The sequence below is a fragment of the Amphibalanus amphitrite genome, unplaced genomic scaffold (genome assembly GCF_019059575.1).
Source record: "Amphibalanus amphitrite isolate SeventyFive unplaced genomic scaffold, NRLGWU_Aamphi_draft 000407F_arrow, whole genome shotgun sequence".
NCBI lineage: Eukaryota > Metazoa > Arthropoda > Thecostraca > Balanomorpha > Balanidae > Amphibalanus > Amphibalanus amphitrite.
Window position 1 is genome coordinate 441,800 of NW_024881901.1, and position 26,640 is coordinate 468,439.

General features: G+C 48.7%; 1 protein-coding gene across 8 annotated transcripts in view; it reads right to left on the reverse strand.

Annotated features, from left to right (window-relative positions):
- The window catches only part of LOC122390746 (oxysterol-binding protein 1-like), a 37,287-nt gene extending 17,013 nt beyond the window's left edge, over positions 1-20,274 (reverse strand). Inside the window, exons 1-11 of one of the 8 annotated variants that reach the window (XM_043383971.1) lie at positions 20,192-20,264; positions 18,927-19,106; positions 18,399-18,613; positions 16,403-16,538; positions 10,987-11,098; positions 10,012-10,207; positions 9,517-9,543; positions 7,345-7,460; positions 6,836-6,940; positions 3,542-3,730; positions 2,923-3,168 (exon numbers count right to left, since the gene is read on the reverse strand). In XM_043383971.1, coding sequence (XP_043239906.1) covers positions 2,923-3,168; positions 3,542-3,730; positions 6,836-6,940; positions 7,345-7,460; positions 9,517-9,543; positions 10,012-10,207; positions 10,987-11,098; positions 16,403-16,538; positions 18,399-18,613; positions 18,927-19,048 — 1,464 coding nt within the window. In that variant the 5' untranslated portion in view covers positions 19,049-19,106; positions 20,192-20,264. Of the gene's footprint in view, positions 1-2,922; positions 3,169-3,541; positions 3,731-6,835; positions 6,941-7,344; positions 7,461-9,516; positions 9,544-10,011; positions 10,208-10,986; positions 11,099-16,402; positions 16,539-16,975; positions 17,448-18,398; positions 18,614-18,926; positions 19,107-20,084 lie in introns of those variants that run through there. The other 7 variants (XM_043383970.1, XM_043383972.1, XM_043383973.1 and 4 more) reach the window with 7 other exon arrangements.
- Positions 20,275-26,640: the final 6,366 nt, after the last annotated feature.

Below are 26,640 nucleotides of genomic sequence, written 5' to 3' on the forward strand. Positions count from 1 at the left end.
GCTTAGGACAAGAAGGAAAATAAGCTATATCTTGAATTGATCCAGTTAATGTACGATATCCTGATGCTCAAATTGTAGGAGCTTCATTGTCAACGGCATTACTTAAATTACTGAAACAGTAGCCGAGCTATAATTAAATGACTATTTAAATAATTCTTTAACAAGTTTATTGCAATGCCTTAACAGCAAATAAATGCAAATGATAAGTAGAAGAAATACTTTATTCACTCGAATTTCTGAGCGCGAGAATGCCCTCGCTGAAATTTATTTGGTCGGCAATCCACTTTTCAGGAGAATTCTTCAAGCATGTTTGTGTTTTCCATAGTTTGCTATCACGTTTTCCATAAATAACTTATTCATTACACATATGTCTGTCTCTAAAAGAAATAAATGCCCCATAAAAATTAAAACACATAACTTTTGCTGTTCGCAAACAGTACGCATAATTTCCAATAGCGACGGCGACAAGACATTGACCAATCACGTTGCGTGTTTCCTGCTGGCGTTGATTTGTACTGTGGGCAAAATGGCGTGAATAGAATTACCATACTATTCTCTTTATAAGATTGCGTGAATAGGGTGCCGTAAATAGAGTGGGGTGGAATGATAGTACGCCATTTGGTAGCACAACCTTTATAAGATTGGGCCCTTGAACCACACGGCTGGCAATATTAAAGCACTGCATTAAACTTTGAAAAGTGTGGTACAGTGCACGTGCCATTAAAATGCCTGGATGTCTCGATTTAATCATGCAATGTAGCAGGTATGGGAAAACCCATAACCGAGCCGATTAGATCTAGACGGCCGGTGTACGGATCAAAAACCGATAAGCATGCGCACCTATTCTAATGTTTTCGTCGCAAAAATCGATCGGGCTTCAGTTCCAACAGTCGTTTCGTTCACTCCCAAGCCGTGTTCATTGTTCACTCTTTCACTTGCATCGTGGGTAGAACGGAAAGCGTGCGCAACACGACTCGGGAAAGGTGCCAAAGTGGGCACAGCCAAACACCCGAGTAATGCGCAATGTCCACCCTAGCATGGCACACACGCACGCACACCTCTCTCCTCTCTAACCCGCTCGTGACCGGTCTCAGCACCGAGCGTGCGAGCTGCCGGGAGACGGTAGGATTGTGTAACAGCGAACGGCAGCCATCGGTGACCGTCCGGAAACCACCACATCTGGCCACTGTCCACCCGCTCTCCCATAGCTGAAAACACCACCGGAGACCATGGCGCAAAAGACCACTTAGCCAGCGCAACGACATCGGTGGGGAGACAGAGCTTTCGCAGGCGACGAGCGAGTGCAGCCGGTTACGTCAAAGCAGGCGCAAGAGCTTTGGGTTGCCTTACGTCGCAATGGAACTGTCGGGCAGGAATTTATTTCAGCCATGGCTTTCCCACACACAACAGAAATTCGGCAATGATAAGCAAGATGACGAGAATGATCGATCATTCACTTGTGTCAGCTAAATTGGAAAGGTTTCGGTAACATAACACTGTGATGTAACATACAGGCAACGATCTTCTTTCTACCGTCAAATGGCCCTTACCTTGCGCCTTCATCCTGGCCATTAGCACCCCATCAACATCACAGCCAAGCAGGCTCGAACCCATCCAAAAGATTTTCCTTCCATGGGATAGGATAGGATAGGATAGGATAGCATAGGATAGGATAGCATAGCATAGCATAGTATAGGGTAGGGTAATCTCGTCCATTCTACAGTTGGAACCATTCCCACCACTGCTCACCGCTCAGTGCTCACCATTGGCTTTCCTATCACAGACGCCCACTCGTCCAATGTCCATCTCACAGCCACGTTACGTTCAGTGCCCTTTGCTAGTTTTCGGGTAATTAAGTGACCATCAGCACGCGTCTGTGCATACTGCGGTCAGCTGGCGAGCGGCACGGTCACAGTCGGCTGTGGTTTGTGGTCGCTGACGACAGATAATGATGGACGCGTCTCAGAGCGACAGGTTTCACGAAAGGAAATCCGGTCACACGACAGTTTGCGGCAGGCTATTTTAAGAGATACTGTATGCTAAATGAGTGTTTTGGGAGATACTCCTGTGAATACTTTCTAGCTCGACTCACCTCCGATGACCTAAGCTCCATGACAATCCATCGGAAAAAGTAGCACAGGAAAAACAATACAGCTTCGTAGTTCGTATGCGAACATGGATCCACACTGGACGTGTTTTGAAAGAGCGAATGCGCGAGGTTCAAAATTGAATCGGGCACGCTCCGTGCCTAATGCATATTGTATAGACCCAGCGACAAAAAGCGAAATAACCCAAGCCCTAATATGGCGTGACAGTTCGTCTCCAAGTGGTGCCCAGTAACGTGTTTACTGTTCAATAACCTGCAACAATAACGCGTTCATTGTTCTCTTCCAGCCTGTCAATCCTGTCCTTTTCCTAATGTTTCAAACCTAGCGTAAGGCCTATCAAGCAAAATAACTAGGCATTTGGTACATGATGATTTATGATTTAACAAAAAGCCACGATGCGAATCCAGACTTCAAAGGACTGCTGGCTCCTTACAGATAGCGAGTTCACATCCTCAACCGATGCTGCGGAGAAATGATGCTCACAAATCGGATAACGCCACCTAGTGGACCTGTCGCCAACCATGCAGCGGCCTCTGCAGTCACCGATGATCGCGCCTGAGTCTAACAGAGAGCCGTTAGCGTCATCAGCAGTCTCTGCATTCCTTTTTTACATTTTAGCCTACGTGGGCTCCCGGAACGAGAACCCACGGTTTCCGTTCCGCGCAGGGAAACAATGGGCTGCTGCTAGAATACACTGCCGCTAGGGTTTCTCTCGGACTCTGCGAGCAACACAATCCACCCAGCCTTCCCTTCCTAATCTAGCCATCCCTGGGTTCATCTCCAGCCTCCCCGACGGCCGTCCGAGCGGACCCACCTGTTCTGAGATCACCCTCCAGCCGTAGTCGTCCCTCCGATCGCACTCGTACGTCTCGCCCAGTAGCGGGTTGAACGGCTTGCCCGACCGCTGGCTGGTGGTGGCGTACGCGCTGACTGTGAACGCTGCCACGTAGCACATCTGTTCGCAGGGGTCGTCACACTCGGCGGCGCGGTCCAGCAAGTAGCTGTACTCAAAGTCCTCAGTCAGACGCTGCAGCATCGATAGAGGCTCGGAGAAATTCACCTGTCGGAACAGAGGGGCGAGGGCGGGTCAGAGTACGGGACGTGGCGGTGGGGTGCGGTGAGGCTAAACAGAAGAACAAGGGCGGGTTAGAGTAAGGGACGTGGTGATGGAGTACGAAGGGGAGGCGACACAACTGGTATACGTATGTAATTGTACCTGAGGCATAACTGGCAACCGGTACACATCTAATCGGAATAATCAAGTAATCGCTATGCATGACAAGTCAGAATATCAGAGCTTACACGAACAACAATTGAACCTCGACTGACATACGCTTTCCCAGCATCCCTGTGCTACCATTTCTCTCTATGCCATCTTCACTCCAAACGTCCAGTTCATTGTATGTACTTCATACACGCCCCACGGCACTTACCGGCACTGGAATCTTGGTGAGCTCCTTGCCGATCGAGTTCTTCATGATACTCCACAGGTTGAGCGGGTAGTTGGGCTTCTCCGGAATGGTGGTGCGTCGTTTACGGGCGCTCTTGCCCGGTTTGTGCGTCATCTCTGCAGAGAAGGCTGGAGGCGAGTCGCCGTTGCCCGCCTCGCCGTCCCGAGCGCGCTGAGGATGAAAAGAGGGGAGATTAGGGCACGGTTAGGCGCAGAGAGGCTTAGAGCAGATCACCTGAATGCACATACACTCACAGAAAATCACAACAGGTCCCCACAGTCTGGGTAAGGTCACGTGAAGTAAAAGCAAGTCACATCAGGTCACAATAGGCCGGCTAAAACCCTTTTGGTAAAACAGCCCAGGAAAAGACATAAGTTCAAGCCAAGTCAGAAGCTGCTCACCAGACGACTGGTCAGAAGACTGTCAATACGATTACATTGTTATCATTTGGGTGTGTGATGGCAGTAATTTGCAAAAGTGTGCGACTGCAAAAGAGTGAACCCTGAACTGGGTCGATGATTCACGATTACTCTGATCCAAGACTCAAGAGAGCAAACCAGCATACAGCCATATTAAAAACCACATCATAGCGATATCCGACTAAAGACACACAGCTTTTAAGACTCATGAACGGCGATCACAACCTGAAACCAGCACACCCCTGATGTGGCCTTGAGCCATTTCTTATCGATAAAAGACACTCCCGGACACAATATCGTGGAGCCTGGCTAGATATTTGAATTCAAAGACAGGATCATCTGGCTGTCACAGGCCGGTCGCGGGCCAAATGGGTCACGTGAGACCGGCTTTGGTTCGCGTCCCCTGGGACGACAGCTCAGCGGACCCGCTCCGGTCTCTCCGGACAGAATATATCAGCCGGTCCGATTGATTTTAGTCCGTTCCCCGGAGAGTCTCATCATAGGACGGTGACGCGGCGGCGGGCGGCGGTAGTGGGGACGGACGGCAGGGACAGACCGCTGACTCGGCAGAGCCGCTGTGTTCACCCAGTCCGCCACAGTCGGTTCGTCGCGGCGTGTCCCGGACCCTGCCTCAGGGACACAGCTCCACCAGCCGGACTAGGCCATACGGTACGGATGGACAGATTCGGTCCCAGCTGCTCAGTTCCGACGCCACGCCGGCCAGCGAGGCCATGGCCGGACCCGCCGGTCCCAAACAAAACACTGCTCTGCTACCATACAGGCCGGTCAGAAGGCCGGCGACAATGACAGGCAGTTTCATGTGGAAAGCGTCTGAGATGGATAACAGCGGCCGTTATTGTGAGCAAGTAGAAGAGAGAAGAGGGTATGCCAGAAACGATACGAGGGATGCAAAAAGTGCAACATCCCAATTCAAGCCATCCGCTCATTATGCAATACCAGCACTGCGTGCAATCACCATACAAATGCAGGAAGTGGCACTTAGCACGCAGTTATCGTATCCCGCAGAGGGGCGGAATGCTCACTGCCATTCGCCCAGTCCCATCAAACGTCTTTCTACACAACACATTTGCGGCGTTCGCAATTAAATACTTCCAGTCGGAGCACCATGTCTGGAGTCTGGACATCTTTGCCCCTGTGAGGAGCACCTGCCACCCATCCACCGTCTCTAACCACTAGCAGACGACCTTCGATGTTCAAAGTCCACATCTGAGACAACCAAACAGCTTCGCCCACTGCCTGGGCCACCAAAACAGACCCCGCTCCCAACTCCACTAATAAAAACCGCTGTTGCACTGATTCCCCGCGGCCCGCTCACGTCACTGACCGTCAACTTGCTTCCACCACCGGACCGACGACCACTGACCACTGACCACTGAACTGACCACCGGTCACTGCTCACTGACCCGTTGCCGGAGCGTCCTGCGACGCCGACGGCTCCAGAAGAAGAACAGGCACATGCCGGGTGCGTGCCGCGCGCTGATCCCTGACAACCCCACGTGTCGCCGCGTCCAGCCGGGTCGACCGAGTCTGGTCCGGCCCGCCAGCGCCCGCTCCTCTGCCGTCTGTCCGCGGTGGCCCGCCTGCCTGTCTCGGTCTCACAGCCTGTTTGTGTGTCTGTGTGTGAGCGGGCGTCCGCGACGACGCCGGAGGAGGGCGGGGCTTCAACGTGTAAACAGACGGCGGAGAGGGGTGCATGCAGAGTGCCCCTCCCCGCTCAGTTGCCGTACGGTTACAGGGAGCGCAGCCGGACCGGCGCCGGTAGCACGGGAGTACACACGCGGTGCCCACAACTGTCCGCAGTCCGCGACTCACAGACAGAAAGAGTGGCACGGATGTCTCCGGCCGGAGTCCACAGACCAGCAGAGACGACCCAAAAACGAGGCTAGTCAGACCCAAAACAGAGTCCGGCCAGCTGCAGATCCGCGACCGAGTCCATTCGGCGTACATGGTGCAGAGAGGACGCGCCACTTCAGCATCGAGCCAGTCAGCGATCGGCACGTAAACAGCAGCGGAAAATCGCCTAGCGGACGCAACTGAGAGAAGCGGTGAGCTAAAGAATCAAGAATCCAGAATCAAGAATCAAGGTTGTTTGGGCTCTAGAAGAAGACGAGGTCTATGTTGTGGCCCATTTTCTACTTCTAAATCACATGTTCTTCTGCGTCAATTTGTTTTCACCTGGGCCAATCTTGTCTGTCTGCTCGATATTTGTCAACCAAAGGTTGACACACAAAGGCCGTCACAGTCAGACTCTGTCTGACTTCTGAAAAGTTTCAAGAAGCTTTAAAGGAAATACCTTAGCACCAATATTTCTCATGTGAACCAGCGCATACACATGCAGACACGCATACTAAACGATAATCCTGAAATCCCATCACAGAAGTCAGATAGCATAGCGTGCACAGTCGCGTAATGTCCCTGCCATCCCGTCACACACTACACGGACGTATCAGCGTGTCTCCATCTGGAAACATGACATCCAGCCGGTCAGCCGGAACTGCGATCAGCTAATGCACCCGTCCATGGCACACTGAACGGTCCCGAGATCTGAACACGCAGAGCGCACGGTGACAGGCGGGGTGGCAGCTATCAGGCCGGATGGACCTGGGTCAACGCACATTGTCACTGGGGCTGCGTAATGCGATATTGAGCAGCATGGATAGCAATGTCAGGTTCACGGGACTGCCTGCCACCGGGGGAATCCCGTGGAGCTTATACATACATGTAGCATAACTCACTATGTTGAACGACATGAAAGCTTGGAATAGCGAACTGCTTCCCACAGAGGCAGCTCCCCCATACGTTCTCGCTAAATCACTCGACTCGGCGCGGCCCTTACCTTTTGTTTGGATGGCTTGTGGGCGATGACTCCGATCATCTCCGAGTTGTCCTCCTCGTTGCTCGAGTCGGACTCGTTGGGCAGTTTGTCGCGGCCCTCGGACGTCTGACAGACACACAGAACAGAGCACGGGCCGGTCACTCGCGGCTCTTTGGCCGGACGAGGACGCGATGCCCGCCCGCACAGCACATCACGCGCACACGGTTATGAGAGGCGGCAGGGACGTAATAAAAGGCAACAAATCAAACACGAGGCAATGTTGACAACAGTTACCACGCGCGTATAGTAGATAAGTATCAACTCTGTTGATAATAAAAGCAATGGCACGTAACGAGCGTAAGTTATTTAAAAATGCACGACATCCAATTTTGTAAGCGTTTCATCCCACTAAAACGTAGACACCATCACTATTGCTTTATGTTCAGCCCGAGGCCGAAGCTCTCGCGTTAGGCTGAGTGGAAGCTCAGCCCTCGGCCGCTGCCGGCTCGCACCACGGTCAGGACACCCACCTGGGAGACGTTGCTGCCCGAGCGTTTGTGGTTGGTCGGCACCGCCACGGTGAAGTGACTTCCGAAGTCGTCCGCGGCATCCTCGAACTCATCGTCGCTCGACTGGATACTCGCAGCTGGAGAGAAAATAGCAGCGGTGTCAAAGACAGAAGACAAAGGCAAATTACGTCACTGGATTCTGGCAGCTGGAGAAAAAAAAAACAGCAGCAGTGTCAGACAACACAAATTACGTCACTGGAAAATGACACCTGGGCCTCGTTTCATAAAGTGAGTCCGTAACTTATGCCGGTTTTTGGTCTTGTATTGCAAGTGCATGTGAAGCGATGACGATAGTTTGAATAGTTGAATCTATTTATCTTGCAAGCAAGAACAGAAGGAGAAGGGGAAATAAATTTATCGCTTCACATGCGCTTGCAATACAAGCCCAAAAACCGGCGTAAGTCACGGACTTGCTTTATGAAACGAGACCCCTGACCCTGGAAGGGAAAAACAGGAGGGGCCGACGTAAGAGTAGTAAAAGACGTCAGTGGGTTCTGGCAACTCCTTGTGGGCCGGTGATGATAGGACCGTTGTCGATAGGACAATTGCAACTATCGTCACTGGTGAGGAAGGCTTATGTCTTGTAGATAACGGAGACCCAGCTATCGAGCGACACGTGAGCAGGTATCTACCGTGTATTTAATTTCACTACCCGTGGTAAGGTACCGTGCTGGCGAACAACGCGAACAAAGTGATACATGTGAATGGTATCCTATAAGTGTACACTTGGGCTGTGACGTATTGCAATTCATTATGCATTCATTCACTGCAACCTAGCACAATTTAAAAACCTTATGATTGAAGGGATTCGTACCGTAAGTAATGAATGCCTTTTAACGATAATGGCACATGGACTTTTGAATCAGGACTCGTTACATTTCGCAAAGCTTACTGTTGTGATGTTCAATGCTAAGCCGAATTCGATACGTTGACAAACTGATGCTTCAATCATACAACAATCGGTTTAAACAGAACAAATGGATAGCTCCTTCCTTTGAATAAGATGTGCAGAGATGCGACAAGGCGTTCCCAAAAAGTTGCTTCAAGAAAATTGCAAGATTATGTGATTAATGAAGACCACCACCAGATGATATGTTAACCGCATATTCTAACTAGAATAGAATGTACATACATGTTTAGATAATAGATACCTTTATGCAAATGACTGAAATAGCCAAATCACCTCAAAGTAACGCAGAAGAACACATACTCGTAGTGCTTGCACCAAGTCGAAGCGCCCAAAAAGTCATGAGCAAAAGTGTCAAATTGGCTATACACAATGTCCAAAACCTCAGCAAGGTGCAAACGTGAGACGTTTCGCACCAGTATAACGCCTTTTGGGGCGACTAACGGAGCGAGCGAGAGGGTGAGCCTTGCACGTGCGAAATTTCGAGGGGGTACCTCCAGCTGACTTGTGCACGGCACCCTACTAACCGGTCTCTAGCGATGTGCCAAATTTGAGCACAATCGGCCCAGCCGTTCTCGAGATCTGGAAGCGGCACCCTGCACGTGCGCACGTGCAAAATGGGTCCCAACTGACTTTTGCACGGCACCCTACTAACCGGTCCCTAAACCATGTGCCAAATTTGAGCGCCATCGGTCCAGCCGTTCTCGAGATCTGGAATCGACCCCTGCACGTGCGCACGTGCAGCAGCACCCCAATTCCGGCACCTGGATATGCATTGCCTAGTGAGCGTCTACCTACATGCCAACTTTCAGCGGAATCGGCCAAGTAGTTACCGAGATATTGCAACAATTACAAAAGTGACACCTCTTCGTTTTGCACGTGGCACGTGCATAAGGGGTCACCCACATGCATCGGGAATAGTCCAATACTTGGTAGAAGGAATGAAGCTACCCTACAAAAATTACCGCGTGTAAATCGGTCAAGTGGTTGCTGAGATATAAGCCTCGCAAAAGCGTGACCACGGCCGGCCGGCCGGCCGGCCGGCCGGCCGCTCATACTCAGAAATTTCCGTTAATCTAAGGAAAGACTACGCTCGCTTCGCTCGCTCCGTAATAACCGGGTCGGTGAGCGAAGTAGTTAGTGGTGTCATACCAAGATACCCCGGGGAAATCAATTGGTCGGGTCGGCAGGCAATCAAATGTACAATCTGAGTTAACTGTGTTTACCTTGGTGAGGCAGCGCGATCTTGTGATCTGGAGAGGCACAGCTCGAGGTCAACAAACACAAATGGAGGACGGAAACTATCCACAATTACTGCTATGGTGGCCAGTATGTCTGGGCCACCTTCCTCTCAGCTCGAATGTAGCATCCCGTTGCTTTGAGGAAATCATGTCATACCAAAGAGCCAAGCGTTCTAGCGCTCTACATCTACAAATTGCAAAGAAAGACGACTGATGGACATTAATCGCAAACTAAGTAAATCATGAATTAATATCGCGCCCAATAGCAATAAGAGAAACAAGCAAACATCGCAAACAAAAACCGATAAGCATGAATGAGCTGAACTAAGGACTAAACCATAGCGCAGATACCACAAACTTGTCTCTAATTCACCATCGCCAATCCTCATGAACAACATAATCCTCCGACTCTCCCGGCCGCGCCGCGCCCGCCCTCTACCGGCACTCGGCGGCGCCGGCCGCCCGTTCGCGACCACTCACCGCCCGTGAGGCTGTCCTTCTTGCTGAGTTGCTTGTTGACCTCGTGCTGCTTGGCCTCCTGCTCCAGGTGCGAGTGCTGTCGCGCCAGCTGCTCCACCATCTGCTCCAGGCGGCTGCGCTGTTCGCGCTCGTGCTGGAACATGCGCTGCCACTTGCGGCCGTGCGTCTGCACCAGGTCCCGGTAGTCTGCGCACGCCTGGCGAACACGCGGGCGGGTTGAGGGTGCTGATAGTGGGACTGACCACTCACGAGCTCTCTCAGGGAGGTTGTTGTGGCAGGGTCAGTGGTCTAGCCTCTGATCGACACCAGAGTGACACCAACAGCGCACTAACACTAGCACCAGCACCACGCAACACCACGTAACGCAGCGTACACCACACGGCCCCAAATGTCACTTTCCGGCCACAGCAGCACCAAAACCAGCGCAAACACCAGAATAGACCCCGATCACTGGTCGATCTCGCTATCTCTGCACTCCTGCACCACGGCACAACTGGGTACCGCTCTCCCCCGCGCGCAGCACACCGCGCTCCCTATCTACCTGAGCTGAGCCGCCGCCGATTTCAGTCTACCTGCACCCGGCCGCGCGCGGTCAAACAGCGCGACTAGGGCGGCGACGGCAGCGGCAGCGGCGCGGGCGGCATCGACGGCGCTCTCAGTAAGTTCGCAGTTATCGATCCAAGGTATGATGCAGATATAACGAACGTCGGGGCCAAAATAACGCGGGATGGTGCGCCGCGATAACAGGACGACGTCCGCTGGCGACATAGACCTTCCGCTCGAAATCCAGCACCGGATAAAGACAGATTAGCACCGGGAGCTAGTACAAACACAAAATGGAGACCACAGCCGGAGGGGATCCCTGGGTCCAAAGAGCGCGGCCTCGCGGCCGCAGCGTTTCCCCGGCTATCGCCGACTTACCACAGATACCCACAGCGAGCTCGAGTCGCGACAGTTGAGGAGCCAGGACGTTACCTTGATCATAGCTGTCGAGGTGATACGGAACAGGGTGGCCCGCTCGTTGACCTGCTTGACCTTGGCCGTGACCTCCTGCGTGCTTTCCGTGTTCTCCAGGTCAGCCAGCGACCTGGAAACGGGGGCAGCGGGCCGTCACCGGCGCGGCCTGGCCGTCCACCCGTCGCCGGCTGAAAGCGTGATCGATCGTGAGTTGTCGAGCGTTATGATGAGAGCCGCAGGGTCACGTACTACCGGTATCTGCTCTATCGGGGTGGACGGAGACGCTGCGGCACCCCAGCGGACTGTAAGGAGGTCATAGTGCACGGTGCACATCGGTCACCGGTAACCGGACGTCAGTCGTTGTTCACCCATCACCGTCCGCCGACGGCTCACCGCACCCCAGTGGTAGTAGTACCCGCACCGCATACACCGGTCACCGCTCAACATTCCCCGTCCGACGAACGGTGAAAACGGCGACTGTGTTACAGCCGGGTTCAGTCCCGTCGACGTCCCCAGGCTATGGCTGGCAAATGTCGTGTTTATGGGGTATCGCCGTTCTTACAAACTGGCATCTCGCGTGAATAATAAAATAACAATGAGATTGGTTTCGAAACAAAACGAGGCTGGCATTTACGAGTAGTATACAGGGTGATCCAAAAAATTTGGAACCCCTAACTTAAAATGTCTATAAGTCCAAAAGTATTCACTTTATTGACAAATTGCGAATACCACTAGAAAGAGCATTAAATTCTCTATAAAATCACGTCAAATTGGTGCATTTATGTTGTAAAGCATTGGCACACTATTAGTTTTTGGAATGAGCGTCAGAAAACTGAGTGAAACGAAATCGCCAAATGTTAACAATGCGCTGAAATCCGTTAGCACTCTATCTGTTGTCTTTTTGCGAATAACACCACATCCAAATTCAATTTTATTACATAAAAGTTTACACAGAAGCACACAGTAGAACAGATACACGCGTCCTAGCTTCCGCTGTTCATCTCAGCATGTGCTCAACGCGAGCTCCGTGGGCCGTCACGCAGGCCTGCAGTTGCTTGGGGACAGCTCCGACTGCGCGGGCCAGCAGTCTCTTGGACAACCCTGGTCCCAGCAGGCCGTCAGCCTTTCCTTTCCTTACAATAGCACGTGAATGAGCTATTTTTATATATGAACCTCCAACAAGCGACATGTTCAGAACAGCAAACCGTCAATCACTGATTTGCGCATGATGTTCAAAACCGTTTCACTGAGTTTCGTGACACAAATTTTATAGGCATATGTCTAGTGCAATATTTAGAGTAATAATTAACTTCAATCAACTTGGTTTTATAGAGAATTGAGCGCTCTTTCTAATGGTGTTTGCAATTTGTCAATCAAGTGAAAATTTTCTGACTTACAGACATTTTAAGTTAGGGGTTCCAATTTTTTTGGATCACCCTGTATAGCTACGTGATCTACATCAGACTTCTTTGAAGAAACAACACAGAAACGAAACGATTATGACAGTGTTTGGCTTTTAGGGACGCCCTGGCTAATGGCTATATTGACCATCGGCGCCCCAGAATGGAGACGCGTCCATATGATGCAGCATAAAAGATTGAAACTATTCGAAAATATTTCCTCACCCGTCGATACCAAATGTGAGCCGATACCTTTATTCCAATATGTCAGGCGACCGGGGACATTTCACATTCTTTTTTAACTGACAGAGGTACGACAGACTCAGCTACGTCAGGACGGACTTGCCATTTTACGAAGTAGCCCCCAACCTCTGACCTATTTACTCGCCACGGACTCGCAGTCGCTCCCAGTAGCATGAACGAACGCTGGGCAACCTCGGCAGGGTCGGGCCGCAGTGAGTCACCAGTCAGAGTCACGAGTCAGAGTCACGAGTGAGACGGCGAGTCGTGTCCGTTCCGCTGTCACGCGGGGGCGCATGTCGTCTGTCACCACCGACCCCACAACCACACACGCCCCTCATATATCCCCGGTACCGCTACGACACGACAGGGGGCAGTCTCGACAAGGTATGACCACTGAGCATACACTGGACGCCGGCCGCACGTCGGCACGCATGCGTGGGGAGTGGGGACTGGGCAGTGTTTACAACCGCCCACTACCGGGCCGGGGCTGAGGCGTGGCACGCGGTCGGTCGGTAGCCCGGGCCGGGGTCACGCACACGGCCGGCCATCTGATGGGCAGAGACACGTCACGGCGCCGGGCGGGGGCGCGGGTGGGGCGGGGCGGGGCGGTATCAGCGCCGCCGCCGACGCCCGGGGCACGGCGAGATAGCGCTACCACTGCCGCTATTCCCGGTGTCTTTTCGGGCGGACGGACCGGTCCGTGATAGCGGGACGTCAGCAGGTCGCCGGTAGAGCCCGGGTGTCGTGGAGGATATAAAAAACGACGAGCTAGTACGGAAGTCCAGGAGCACGGCTGATGAGGATGATTCAAGTTCCAGACACATCGAATCCCTACACCGCCGACTCCAGAAAAATGAGAAAATCAGGAATGACAGCCGCAATGCTATCCAATCCACGATAATGCAGCGTGAATCACTACAGTTGACATTTGTTTTGGCTCAGTAATCATATTAACCCTCGCCGTATAGGGGGGGGGGGGTCGAACGGACCCCCCCATGGTTTTTCGCGAATAACTCACGTAAAAAGCGGCCGATCGCGACGAAACTTTCAGTACCCTCGCGTTAATCAATTTTACACCTACCCTGAAAATTTCATGACCCTGACCCCAATGACCTTTGACCTGTGACCTACTTTTCGAGACCATGTTTGGCCGGAATCGCGATTCGGCGTATGTCGGCTCGCATTAGCCGCGCGTTTGCAGCCTTTTCGTGGTTTCAAGCGTTCAAACATGTGATATGATGCTGCCCCCATGTATTAGGGTGGGTGTCAAGGTCACCTGAAGGTCAGGTCAGGTCATTGACCTTTGGTGACCTCGGTTCACTTTTTCGAGTTTTACATGTTACTAGGCCAGTTTTTGGAGCTGAATTCGAATTTAGCAACCATATGAACGTTTACGAAGTAGTTTTGGTACCTTCGTAGCATGTTACGAAGCTGTCAGAGGCGGTTGACACCTACTAGGAATACCCGGCAGGACCCCTACTGGTTGACCTGACCTGACCTGACCCGACCTGGACTAAATGCATAAAGACATCATCTGTGATCAAAACTAACATGATATTCGTGATCGGCGCCCCGAAAAAACCCCATAGCAGCCACACTTTACGACGTTCCAACAGGTCCCGATTTTCCCGACTTTTGGGTCATTGACCTGACCTGCAAGGTCAACCAATGACCTAGGACCTTAAAATTAGGTATCATCGGCTTCCTCTCGTCACGGGCAACACGCTCGTTTTTCCGCGAAGCTCTAGGTCGATCAGGGGCGAAACGGTAAGGGGGGGGGGGTCCAACGGACCCCCCCCCCTTATACGTTCGCGGCTGGAAAAACACCAATACGGGCGAGGGTTAACATGCCTAGTAGGGATGCGCAATGCGCATGTGCTGTGGAATAACAAAGCATTACCTACATAACGATAACCAGTACACAAACGACTCTTGCAGCTTCAGAATTTCCAATAAACATTTATGACATTTATTAGCATGAACAGGAGCTAGATGACGCGTGATTAAACGGAAAGACAATACAAAGGGCTCAGAACAATGCGACCCAATACGCTCCGATCAAGTTCATTGGCAGGCTTCAGTGGCGAGTGTCAAATTTCGCACACTGGCTGAGCGTTTGTTTGTTTGTTTATTAAGGTTTCAAGGCGCGCTGACTGCTGATGTATTTCTCGCCCACACTGGCTATGCGATGCAGATATCCAAACTCGAAATATCCGCATATACGGCCCGGGCCCGCTTTAAGACCTGCTGACCTTGGGTCCGGACACCGCTGACCGCAGTCCGAGGCGGTCAGGGACCCGGCTAATGGCCACACGCTAATGGCGGACCCCTGAACGGGTCACACACCGAACCCAGTCACTGCTGACTACCGGATCGAAAGTCGACACTGGTTATGTTGAGATATGGTAGGTAATGATCCCTAACATTTATGAATACCTACCTTTATGAAGTGCGTAAAAAATCGCCGCCGGCAAAACTCTTGCTGGATGGGAACGACAAAATCGATCGCAGTGACCGACCCTGGTCTTCACCTTTTTGTCCATCTAAAACTTCTCGCGCCCAAGGCCGACAGTTCAGTTGGCGCGGTGCCAGACGGGGTAGTGGGGGGATGACGTCAAACAGCGAGCACGTCTGCAGTGAGTCTGCAGTCAGGGAGCGGCTGCGGCCCACGCAGAACTCCGACGGCCGACCGGCCCACACACCGACCGGCCGCGGCCCGTACCGCGAACAGACGCGGCTGGGAGTGACGTCATACCACCGGCCGGTGTGGTGTGACGTCACACAGGCGCACAGAGGCCGGTCGGGGCGCGGAGGGACGGCTGTCAGAGTGCTGCCGGACTGACTGACGGTTACGGTATGCTGCGTACTGCGGAGAAACGAGGTCCACGTGTACTCAGACCCAAAACATTGAACATGAATAGGCCCCCAAGAGAAGCGTCTCCCACAAAAGACTCAATGGCACTAACTTGATGAAGTAGCTTTGTGTGTCCTTTAAATGTAAATTAAAATAGAAATGTAAATTAAAGTAGAAATGACAGCCAGTTGCCATTAATATGCCACTATCTTTCTTTCTACGGCAATTACATTTACCGATGCATTTTGCATTCAGTCCTATGTATTGTTCCATATATTTAACTTGTATTCTAAACGTATACAATGGAAAACATCGGGCCAGCAATGGCTCCAGCCTGAAAGACCAACTGCCATTTAACCTTTTGAGATAAAAAAGACGTTTTCAGTAGGTGACCGTCTATTGGATATCTTATTCGTTCCATTATCTATGGCCTCTTCTTCTCACAAACCATTGTTTGGAAACGAGAAGTCACCCTTATGTTGGCCCGATTTGGGCTGATTTCAATAGGTGGCAGACGAGTAATACAAGACAAGCCGATATCGAGCAGATATCACTACGATCGGTGACGTAAGCGATCAACGGCGGGGCCCACGTGGCTGCTGACATTCACTTATAACCGCGATAGGTCAGATATCTAAAGGTTCTTGACCTTTCGCCAACACACTATGAACCCGCCGACAATCACCTGTTCTGCACGCGATGTCACTTCAATGCTCGCCTTTTAAACGAGTGTGTCCGGGCAGGGAAGTCGACCGTACCTATTTTCCGCCCCAGTCGCTCCCTCCCGACGAAGCCCTGCGCCTGACAGCTTTTCATGAGATCGAAGCCCTCTTCGAATATCAAAATGCAAGTCAAGTCACCGGAATTCCATCCCACCTTTGATCACCGTAGAGACCGATGGAGGCGGGCGAGGGGAATGGTGGGCGGCGGCACTGACCTGTGCAGAGTGGAGGCATGCTTGGCGATCAGGTCATGGCACGTCTGCAGGTCCTCCAGCTTGGCGTTCAGCGTGCTGATCACCGCCTGGATGTCGCCCTTGTCGGGCTCCTCCTCCTCGTCGTAGCCGTCCTCCTCTGGAACCGCATCAGTACCGGGGTTAGGATGATAACTCTGCGCTGGAGTCGTGGCGTGGGGAGAGCAGGAGGCAGGCCTCAAAACGTGTCAAACGTAACTGCACCAACAATGATAAAAACCACTACAGACATTCATTCCGCACATCGAACTACGCATAGTAACGACCAACTTAATCGGACCATTTCTGAAGTACTGCACACAAAGCAGCAAATGTATGATTCAAATAAAGCACGAAATGTCAGAGAAAGAAAGAGGAAGCGTTGATAGCCAGTATGTCGTGCAAACAGACTCCAGGGATGTAGCAAAAAAGCGCAACTCGGAAACTATTAATGTAACTTATCTGATGACAGCGATACCTGTCATCCTGACTAGCAGGATAAAAATAAAGTTACAAATTATTAAGCAAGGGTGGGAAAACGTGTGCAAATTATGTCACCCTTGTCAGGTAAATCCTCTTCGTAGAAATCATCTTCTTCTGGAAGAATGCAGCATACATAGGGCCGCATCAATATGGGGATCTCGCTACCACAGCTTGCATTGTGCTACACATCAAAAGATAATTTATGTGGATCCGTTTAAGATAAGTTGCACTTCTTTCACAAACAAAGCACCATGAGATCCAGGGCATCAAGTGTCCAAGAAACATACTGCAAGTGATGATCTTAATTCGTTATATTGCTTATATGTATTCTTAGGCGTTTATCACTGTAGCGTGCTTAATTCAATATGATCGTCAAACATACAAATTTATGGGTAAATAGCAGATGGAAATTAGGCAACAACTCGTTTACGTTTTAAAACCACTGGCGAGATACTAGTCAGCACAGGGATGGCTTGGGAACCCAAATAGCACACTGAAGGATGATAAATCGACGATGCTGATGAAAAGAAAGGTTAAGATTTTAGCTGGGGGCACGACGGACAGCTTGGGAATGAGATGGTTCAAAATCGCGAGAGCAAACTAATTTACAACACGTGCTGTATGTGATTAAACGCATCCGAATATGAAAACTGTTCGATGCCGCTGCCTAATTCAATATACCCTGGTTCGATGTTACAAAAGGCAAAAGGCATCGTCCCGATCGCTCCGATTCCTTCAACGACTGTAACAATATATAGCAGATGAATGCAAACTTGCTCCGCAACGCAAATAAAGAGATGTAACCAGAGACTTTTCCATTAACAGTCTGGGAGTCACATTGCCGACACAGGCGGTGGCATCTGTGGGGGCCGACTATCGTAATACAGGGTTCGGTCCGGCACCCGGCGTCAAATAGCCGGCTGGCCGTCGCCCAGAGATGGGCCCAGGAGGAGCGCTCCGCTCGCCGGCCCGGTCGATGGCCGTCAATATCTGGGACCGGAATTATGAGCGGCGGCCCACGCCAGCCAGCGCATATCGGAGTCATCACAATGAAGGCAGACCCCGTCGCCCGGCTCGCTTTCGTCATTTTACATATTCGGGATTCCAGTCGGGCCCCGTGGCTAGATTGGGAGTCACTCCCGTGACCTGCCCCCGGATCGGCGGGCAGCGAGGATCGCAGGACCAGGAACGGACATCAGAACTAACGGACAGGGGAAGCCTTAGACTGCCAATGATACCGCCACCAGAATGACACTTGTTTAACCACTCGTCTTCATTGGGCATGTCAACTTTTCCGTGACACTGGATCAGGAACAAAAATCCTTCGACCATCAGGCAGGGCCTGCGCTGAAGACGACTAGGTTCTAGGGACACCTGGCTGTTTTGGTTGGTACGGTGGTCGGCACCCATTTCCCCGCCTTAAATCAGTCACCGTAGCGAAGTGTCCGTCCAACCGTCTGTACTCTTTCCCCGATTCTGCCGCGCCACAGTGCCTCACCTGAGTCGAGTGCTCTGATGGCCTTGGCCTTGGCCAGCTCGAGGGCCGTGATCCAGCGCTGGCGCTCGATCTCGTTGGGCGTCTTCAGGTGGAATGTCTGAGTGCCCCCGTTGGAGACGTTCGAGATGATGAAGTTGCACGAATCCTCGCAGTGGATGGCCGCGCCATGCAGGCTGATGGTGCCACGGCAGGTGTGTGCCATCTCGGCCTGAGTTCTGCAGACCATACAGGATGTGTCAGTAGGTCGGGTGGTGGATAACACACTAATGGGAGAGCACGATGGCACCTAGGAGGATGCTTGGAGACAAGGGTAATGGGAGTCGAGACAGCACATACCAGCAGGTTAGTGAATCAAGGAGCATCAGACAGCAGTCACAGAACATTGGCATACTAGATCAGGATCAAGAATACAAATGCCAGCAGGGAGCACACTACACATGGGACCCAGCTTGGACAATGGACAATGAACATTGGACATACCAACACAATACAATTACAAAATTACCAGCTGCTCCATTGATTATTTACCTGTAGTATGACAGAAGACCATTGGAGAGAACAAACCATCGCTTCTGGTATCCTTTTATATAGTTTGTCCATTTGTAAAGCCATCCTTTCATTTCAGGCTCAGTCACTTCTTTGTTTTCCATGATAGCTCAAATCTACCTATTGTGAGCATGCAGGTTGTGCACAAATGCAACTAGTCACCTGGAAAAAAATCATCTCAAATCATTTTATGATTAACATACAAAGGCTCTGACCCCTGCAAATTTATTGGAAAAGTAGACAATTTTAGGATAAGGTTGTGCTTTGATCTACTGAGGGCATAACTTTTGATACATTTAGACATGCCTCAACTTCACTTAACATTAAGTTCTATGGACTTGAAGGAAATAAACCATTTTTAATATGGAGTTTCAAACAGTTAACAAAACTGATATAGCAGTTTTGTAGCATAAGCTGAGTTTGTGAAAACAAGCATAAATCAGGAACTTTTACAACCTCAACAATCATTCTGGGCAAGCCAAAGAGAATCATTTTTTTCTGAAACCTTTCCCTTATGCAGATTATTCCATTAAAGGAGAATGTCACTAATGCAGCCACCTGCAGCAGAGGATAATCATCAGCCATTCAGGATGCACCCAGTTGTCTTGAACTAGGTGATATGATTAGCCAAGACATAATTAGCTTCCAGCTGCAAGCATTATCTATCCTCTAGCTAGGTAGGTACCAAAGATGGAAAATAAAGCTTTCTCCATGAAAATATTTCAACAAGTCCTGTGATAAACATTCATAATTTTCTTTTCTGATTATTTTAAGCACAAAAATAGACAACGACAGTGATACAACTGTTAGGAGAAAAGTAGCAAATCCCTTTAAGGATTTAATCAAGGTGACAATATAACCACAACCAGTAATATTGTAGATTAAATTATTGAAAGTTGAAACCTTTATGGTAACAGTTTACAGTAAGCCTGTTCTGCTCATCAGATCCTTTAGTCCGAGACCATTTCAATAGCATGGAATTGTCATTTTGACCAGGGCACTATGACTAAAGAGTCATTTAAAGATTTGTTTCAGTCTTCAGAATTCACAGAGGTCAAGGTGGGACACAGCATCAGCAGAGCGTGAATGCAGATAGTGAAAAACTTATCAAGTCAGTGATATAGGTACCAGTACCAAGGCCAAGGCTGAGCTTGAGAAGACCTGAGGTAGCAATCATCACTGCTAGAAAATCAAAAGCATTTCAATTTAGGTGAATCAATAAAACATGACATGAGAAACTTATTTACACAACTCGTCGGCTAGCGCGCGCACAAATACACAAACAACGTTTTAGGGCCTCGCACACAACATACACACAAATTACACACACCCAAACCACCCAAACATGCCACAAATACAAATCAAGGGCATCGAATTTGCTCTTACTTCATTTGTGATCACAATTCAAAATGACGTCATTGATACAAGACGGAAAGCTAGTTTGTCTTGTCTATCTGTTATCTGTAAGAATCTTGGTCTTGTCTATGGTCTTGTCTCAAATTTGCATACAAATTTGTTTCAAATTTTAGTTGTTTCATGATAAAAAGTTCAATGCTTCATATATACAGAAATCAGAATGCATTTTGTCGGTACTCGGTAAGGCATAAATTTTCTTTTTTTTGTCAAATTGCTCTTTCCAAAGAACAAAGAATGTTGAACGGGTGAACTATCGAAAAATAATTTTAAAAATCTGCAAATCAATCCTTTTTGTGATTAATTGACAACAAGAAGTAACGGTAACATCAAATGTGGCAGACATGTGTGCCGCAATCTCAGACGCGCTGTACAGCGCGTGCAGATCAGCCAGACAGTCCCCCCGCTCACAAACCCAACCTCGGGGCCCACACAACGCCCACGAGCGATGGCTCAGGCTTTTGGATCGGAAGGACCACCAGGGGTTATGGAACGCCATTAACTGGAAAGGAGGACTCGTTTATAGATCTTCTCAGCCGTCGGCCACCCCCTCAGAGCGTGATTTTGTTGTACACTACAGGGCGCTTCTGAACAGCGATTTCACGGAGAGTGACGAACTAGTCTGCCCCGATGAGGGAACTTACTGTCCCGTCCTGGATGACCAGATCACTGAGACCGAAGTCTGTCGGAGCATCAGTAGACTGCGCACAGATAAAGCTCCGGGTCCGGACGGGATCCCTCCGGGCATCCTGAAGTTCGTCCCCCCTGCCTGGGTACCCCTGTTGGTTTGCCTCTTCAACGTGATCTTCAGTGGCTCCTACCCGGCTCAGTGGCACCTGGCCAAGCTGTGTAATATCTTCAAAAAGGGAGACTCTCGCAACCCAGCCAATTACAGAGGCATATCAATTCTTGATGTGGTGTCGCGAGCTGCTCCCCCCCTGCCCCGGGGCCTGGCGACGCCAGTTGCTCCCCCCTGCCCGGGGGCCTGGCGACGCCATTGGCGGCGCCGGCGCGCAGACGCGGGGTTCGAGACGCATATTTACGTCTGGACAACGAGTTGCGTTGGAGAGGCCGGAAATAGTGGCGATTTCAGGACCGCAAGAATGGACCGTCATTGGAATGATTCTTTTTTAAACCGTGCACTGTTTTCGGCCGGAATGTAATAGCTACTACAAAATATTTTGTAATTACGTTTCCACCAAGAATGAATGCCATCAGGGCTAAATCTTTAATACTATTGCATTTTGTCAAGAAGCATATAGTGCTGTTATATTGCAGTTTTAGCGCGTTTGTTACAAAATATGAAGCGAATAAGCGTCAGTGTAATTTTCATCAACAGTGCCAGAAGTTAACTTGAGGGAAAGCTATGCTAATTGCTCTTGTCCATCCACTAAAATTTATTAAATATTTTGCTTAGTGTATTCGAAAAGGAGAGGGAACTATTTCATTTGTGCCTTCATGTCAGAATTGAAGGTGGATCATTAAATTTTCAACGCAGTTTACAAACAAGCATTTGGTCTTTCTCGTTTATAAGCAGTGGCTAAGAAAAGGTTGATCAATCCTGAAATTCAGTCATCGTACCTCAACTTGGCAGCAAGATCCCCCAAGGACAGAGGATATATTGTATACATGTCCTGTAAATCAAAACAAGCATTTAGTCCTTCTCGTATATAGGCAGTGGCTAAGAAAATGTTGATCAATCCTGAAGTTCAGTCATCATACCTCAACTTGGCAGCAAGATCCCCCAAGGACAGAGGATATATTGTAAACCTGTCCTGTTAATCAAAACATTTTTGTGCCTTTAAAGGCTTAAGTTATCTGTGGTGTGTTCGGAGTTAGGCTATATGGCCGTTTTTGTTGTATGTTTATGTGGAGATTGAATATAACTGTGACCCTGTGCTTGTTTGTATACTTACGGTCAAACAGGGAACAGCACATTCACATAACATACTCACCTAGCACCTAACTCATAGCTGTACCCTGCAGGATCTGTACTTGTTCATGTCTCGAACATTAACAAAGCTCTAAAGTAGCTTAGTAATCATTTCCCACATTTTCTGAGCATCTAACATGACATACAGCAGTGCAGAGCAGCTTCAGAGAAGAAACACTTTACATGCAGACTCACACCAGCCACCCAATGAGCCAGTTCCTCAGTGGACTGTTTCCCTGGACACAGCTTGGCAATGTGAGCTAACTTTTGGCAAGTTGAAGGTTAGCAGGTAAGATTGAGTTAGGGTGAGTACCTACCTATAACTGGGTGCTACTGCCATGCAGGTCTTGGGTAGGCTGCAAATATGTGTGATGATTGAGGTTAGGTCAGCTGTCAGGTTAGTCAGGTTCAGGTATGCTCATTGCTCAGGTCACATTTTTATGGACATTTGGCAAATTAAAAAACTAACAATCTGATCTAAGCTAACCTGACTAAACATACACAACTACTGACTATAGGAACTGAGCACCTACCTACTTGTGCCTACATCTCATACCATGTCAAAGTAGAGTTCCTTGGTGGAAGATTACCCTCAGTACTTTTTATCCCAGCCCTGTGAAGAAAACTAATACTTCTAACTAGCTCTGAGTCACTGCTGGCCATCCACAGGAAGAAACACTGAGACTGAGAGCTTTGCCATTGTATATTGGACCAATAATGACTATCACGAATGACTATGAACACATAGTCATACAGTGATGATGATTAACATCAAAATCAACATAAAGTGGATTTAGTGATCCAAGCATTCTCCTCCAGTAGCAATGGAATGATCGCATGTTTCATTTGCCAGACACTGAGTACCTGATGCACATTACAATCTGCATAGCATCTAAGCATAGTAAAACTGCCCAAGTCCATTCATTCTAGATTTTAACTTGATAGTTAGCACTAATTTATTTTGCTGTTGTAAGTTATCATTCAATATTCATACCAATACATCAATATGCGCTCATCAGTCAACATTTTCTGGCATGATCCTGCTCAGCGTGCTCTTCAGTATTGCTCCAAGTCCAAGGTCTGCAATATTATAGCTTGTTTTTGGACAATAAGCTCTTTTAATTTTACTTTTTCTTGCTGATATATGAGCCCGATCAACTTGCGTTTATCAACCAAAATTTCATAACTTGTTCAACTTGATATTGATATTGCTCAGTAGTCAGGACCTCTGTCAGCCTCCTGGATACTTCAGATTGTTTTCAGTCAACATGCTCCTTAAATATGATATAAGTCAATCTTAAGGGATTCAAAACATCCAACAAAACGACGTACAAGAGCAAGAAAACCACCAGATAAACTAAAAAATGGCCTTGGAACAGAGCCAAGTGGTGCTTCATTTGTTTGTTTACAATTATTGTAGTGCTGATGTATTTTTAGGACTCTGAACGTCGGCTTATAAAAAAATGAAACGTTTTTACAAAAGTTGTAAGGCAAGTAATATTTATCTGAAAGAACTAAAATATTCAAAAGCCAAACACTATGAAATACATGAATCGGAACGAAAAAGTAACCCAAAAATCCAGCCTAATAACCGGCTCCTAAAACTGCAACACAATCAGCACTTTTCCCCGCAACTCGTTGTCCAGACGTAAATATGCGTTCGAGACAGGGTATATTGACTTACAGGGTATGGTCATTTGGCAGCCCGGGATTTGTGATGGATAAAGCGCAGCAAAGACATCTCTGGCGCATTATTTTCAGCATGAGAAATCTTTTTGGAATATATGACGTTTTAATAATATTTATTTTGTATTACATTTGTTTTTGTTGTTTTTCAAAAGTTATTTTACCTTAAAGTGATAAAAAATCTGTTTAATTGATTATTCATGTCTTTTATGGGTGAATAAGCTAAAAAACACAAAAATAGGATGAATTGACGTCATCAATGGTTGAGGTGTAACATTTTACAAGTTTTACGGCTTCTTGAGTTTGTTTGGAACGGTTTTCTGCTGCGCAACGGCTCGCAAATTTAATTCCGGAGAGTTCAGTGGTTTCGGAGATACTGAATGTCGATATTTTACATGCGTTAGGCAAGGCATTTGATCTTTTTTACTATCTGATAATTTTTTATACTCTGGTTGTGTTCTAAAGTGTATGATGGGCTACTGTGCCGTGCCATTATGTCGCAATGGCACGGGCAAGGGTAACAAGTTGCCTGCAGGTGTCAGAATGCACCGATTTCCAAATGAAGAGAACCGAGCTAGGCTTTGGTGGCAAAAGATAAAGCGAGGTGAAAGTTTCCCGAAAAATTTCTCATCCCATTATGTGTGCTCTATCCACTTTTCTGATGGTGATTACAAGAGGGATCTCCAGCATGAGCTGCTGAGTGCGGCTTCCTCAACATCCGAGACAGAGACTGGATCCAGGCAGCTGGTGCCCAAGAAACTTATCCTTCTGCCCGATGCCGTCCCCTCCTGTCACCTGAGTCGTCCTGTGAGGTTAGAAATCCACACATTGTCTATTTGATATTCCTGGTCCTAAAGTCCTGATAGGTATAAGGTAACGGGAAAATGTAATGTAAAGGTACATATTCAGTCTGATAGTCTCTTTGCTAATGTTGATTTGCAATAAAAGCTAGTTATTTCATTGAATTGTAGTTGAGTTTCTGATTCAGCATGATATATATTAATCCTTAGTTCATGATAAAATTAATATTTACTCTTTGGATTGGAGAAAGCAACAACACCTCCGATTTGACACCATTCTTCATGTGTATTCTTCCACCTGGTTAAAAAAAGATGCTAAGATTTTTCATAGGTATTGTTTTGCTCCAGTAACCATACACCACGGACTGGAGCTGCTACAAAAAGAGGGTGTGCGTCCCAGCCAGAGCAGCTCTGCGCACCAAGGTCCTGTGCCTGCGGTGAGCAACTTGCCTCACCAGAGGCAGACTCTGGCGTTGGACGCCAAGATGCCAGCTCTCAAACACCAGGTCCCAGAACCAACGAGTAAGTATGTGTATGTGCAGTTACCTTGCCAGTTGCCAGACTTAGCTCAGCCTCAATAATGCTGTGGTTTTGGCTGGAAGACCAATAAGTCATCAACATCAACAACTGGTGGCTGGTGCCATGTGTTTATACAAACTGGGTCATTAGGCAGACCAGACACACATATATATTTCTTTGCCTATCCCAGACATTTTGTTACAAGATTTTTAAAAACAATATTGCTAAAAATAGCTTTATTAAAAATGGCTGCTAAATCACCAAATTTCATATCATTGTCCCATCATATTTTCTGTTATTATATTGATGTAGCATCAATCACTGTTCTCATTGCCAGATGTTACACTACCATTGAAAACATCTTCCTGGATACACAATTAGTTCTTACTTTCTATGCTATATGTTCCTGGGATTATCCTTGTTAGTTCTATGATTGTTCTATTGCTCCTTAATCAGAGTAGTTCCTATAAAAGTTCATTTCATTATTTGTTGACAGTGAATTGGTAGATCTATCTTTATAAATATCCCTTTCCCAGGTGTGCAAACTGCAGCCTTCTGGAGGTGGAGGTGGCTACCCTGAAGCAGCAGATGCTGGAGCTTCAGAAGCACTGTGTTCATGGTGTGTCGTTTCGGGAACTAGCGAATGAAGTTTAGTACCGCCGTTCACCGGTGGATGGCGCTAGCTGGTAGTTTCGGCGAAAACTCCGTCTGAGATGTTTGAAGGCTTCCCTTAATCCTTTGTTCAAACATGTACCCCGTCAGCCCCGGCAGAGGTATTTGTCCAGTGTACACCGCACCTGAGGATGGGTCAGCTGAGGGAGGGGAGTCACTATTGTGGCCTGAGGAATGCCGCACCGGTCGGGGGACGGGGTCGGGAGGAGGGGGGGGGGGAGGCAGCGCCGTTCTTGCGGTGACGGGCTGGCTTGTCGCCTGGCTACGCTCAGCCGGCGAGCGCTGCGCATGACCCGGGAGCAGCTGAGAGTCCATATAGACAATTGGCCCGTTTGTAAGCACGAACACTTGGAATATTGCTGGTGCAGAATTTCAGCATAGGTACGTTTTTTTGTGCTAAATTTTGTGTAGGTAGGTACATGTAGGGAATTGATAGAAGTTTATTGTGACAAAGTTTCCAAAAAAATCGGTCCAATTTTCTTAGATATCGAGGTTTTAGTGACGTCATGATTTGAGTTTTCGACAAAAAACGACACGTTAAAAAAAATCATAGGTGTAAAATCACAGAATAGACATACAGACATGCCGTAAACATCATTGGACTGCCAATAGGTACCATGAACAATCAAATTGCCATCTTCGATTTCTGATTACCTATCGCTCTACGGTTTCC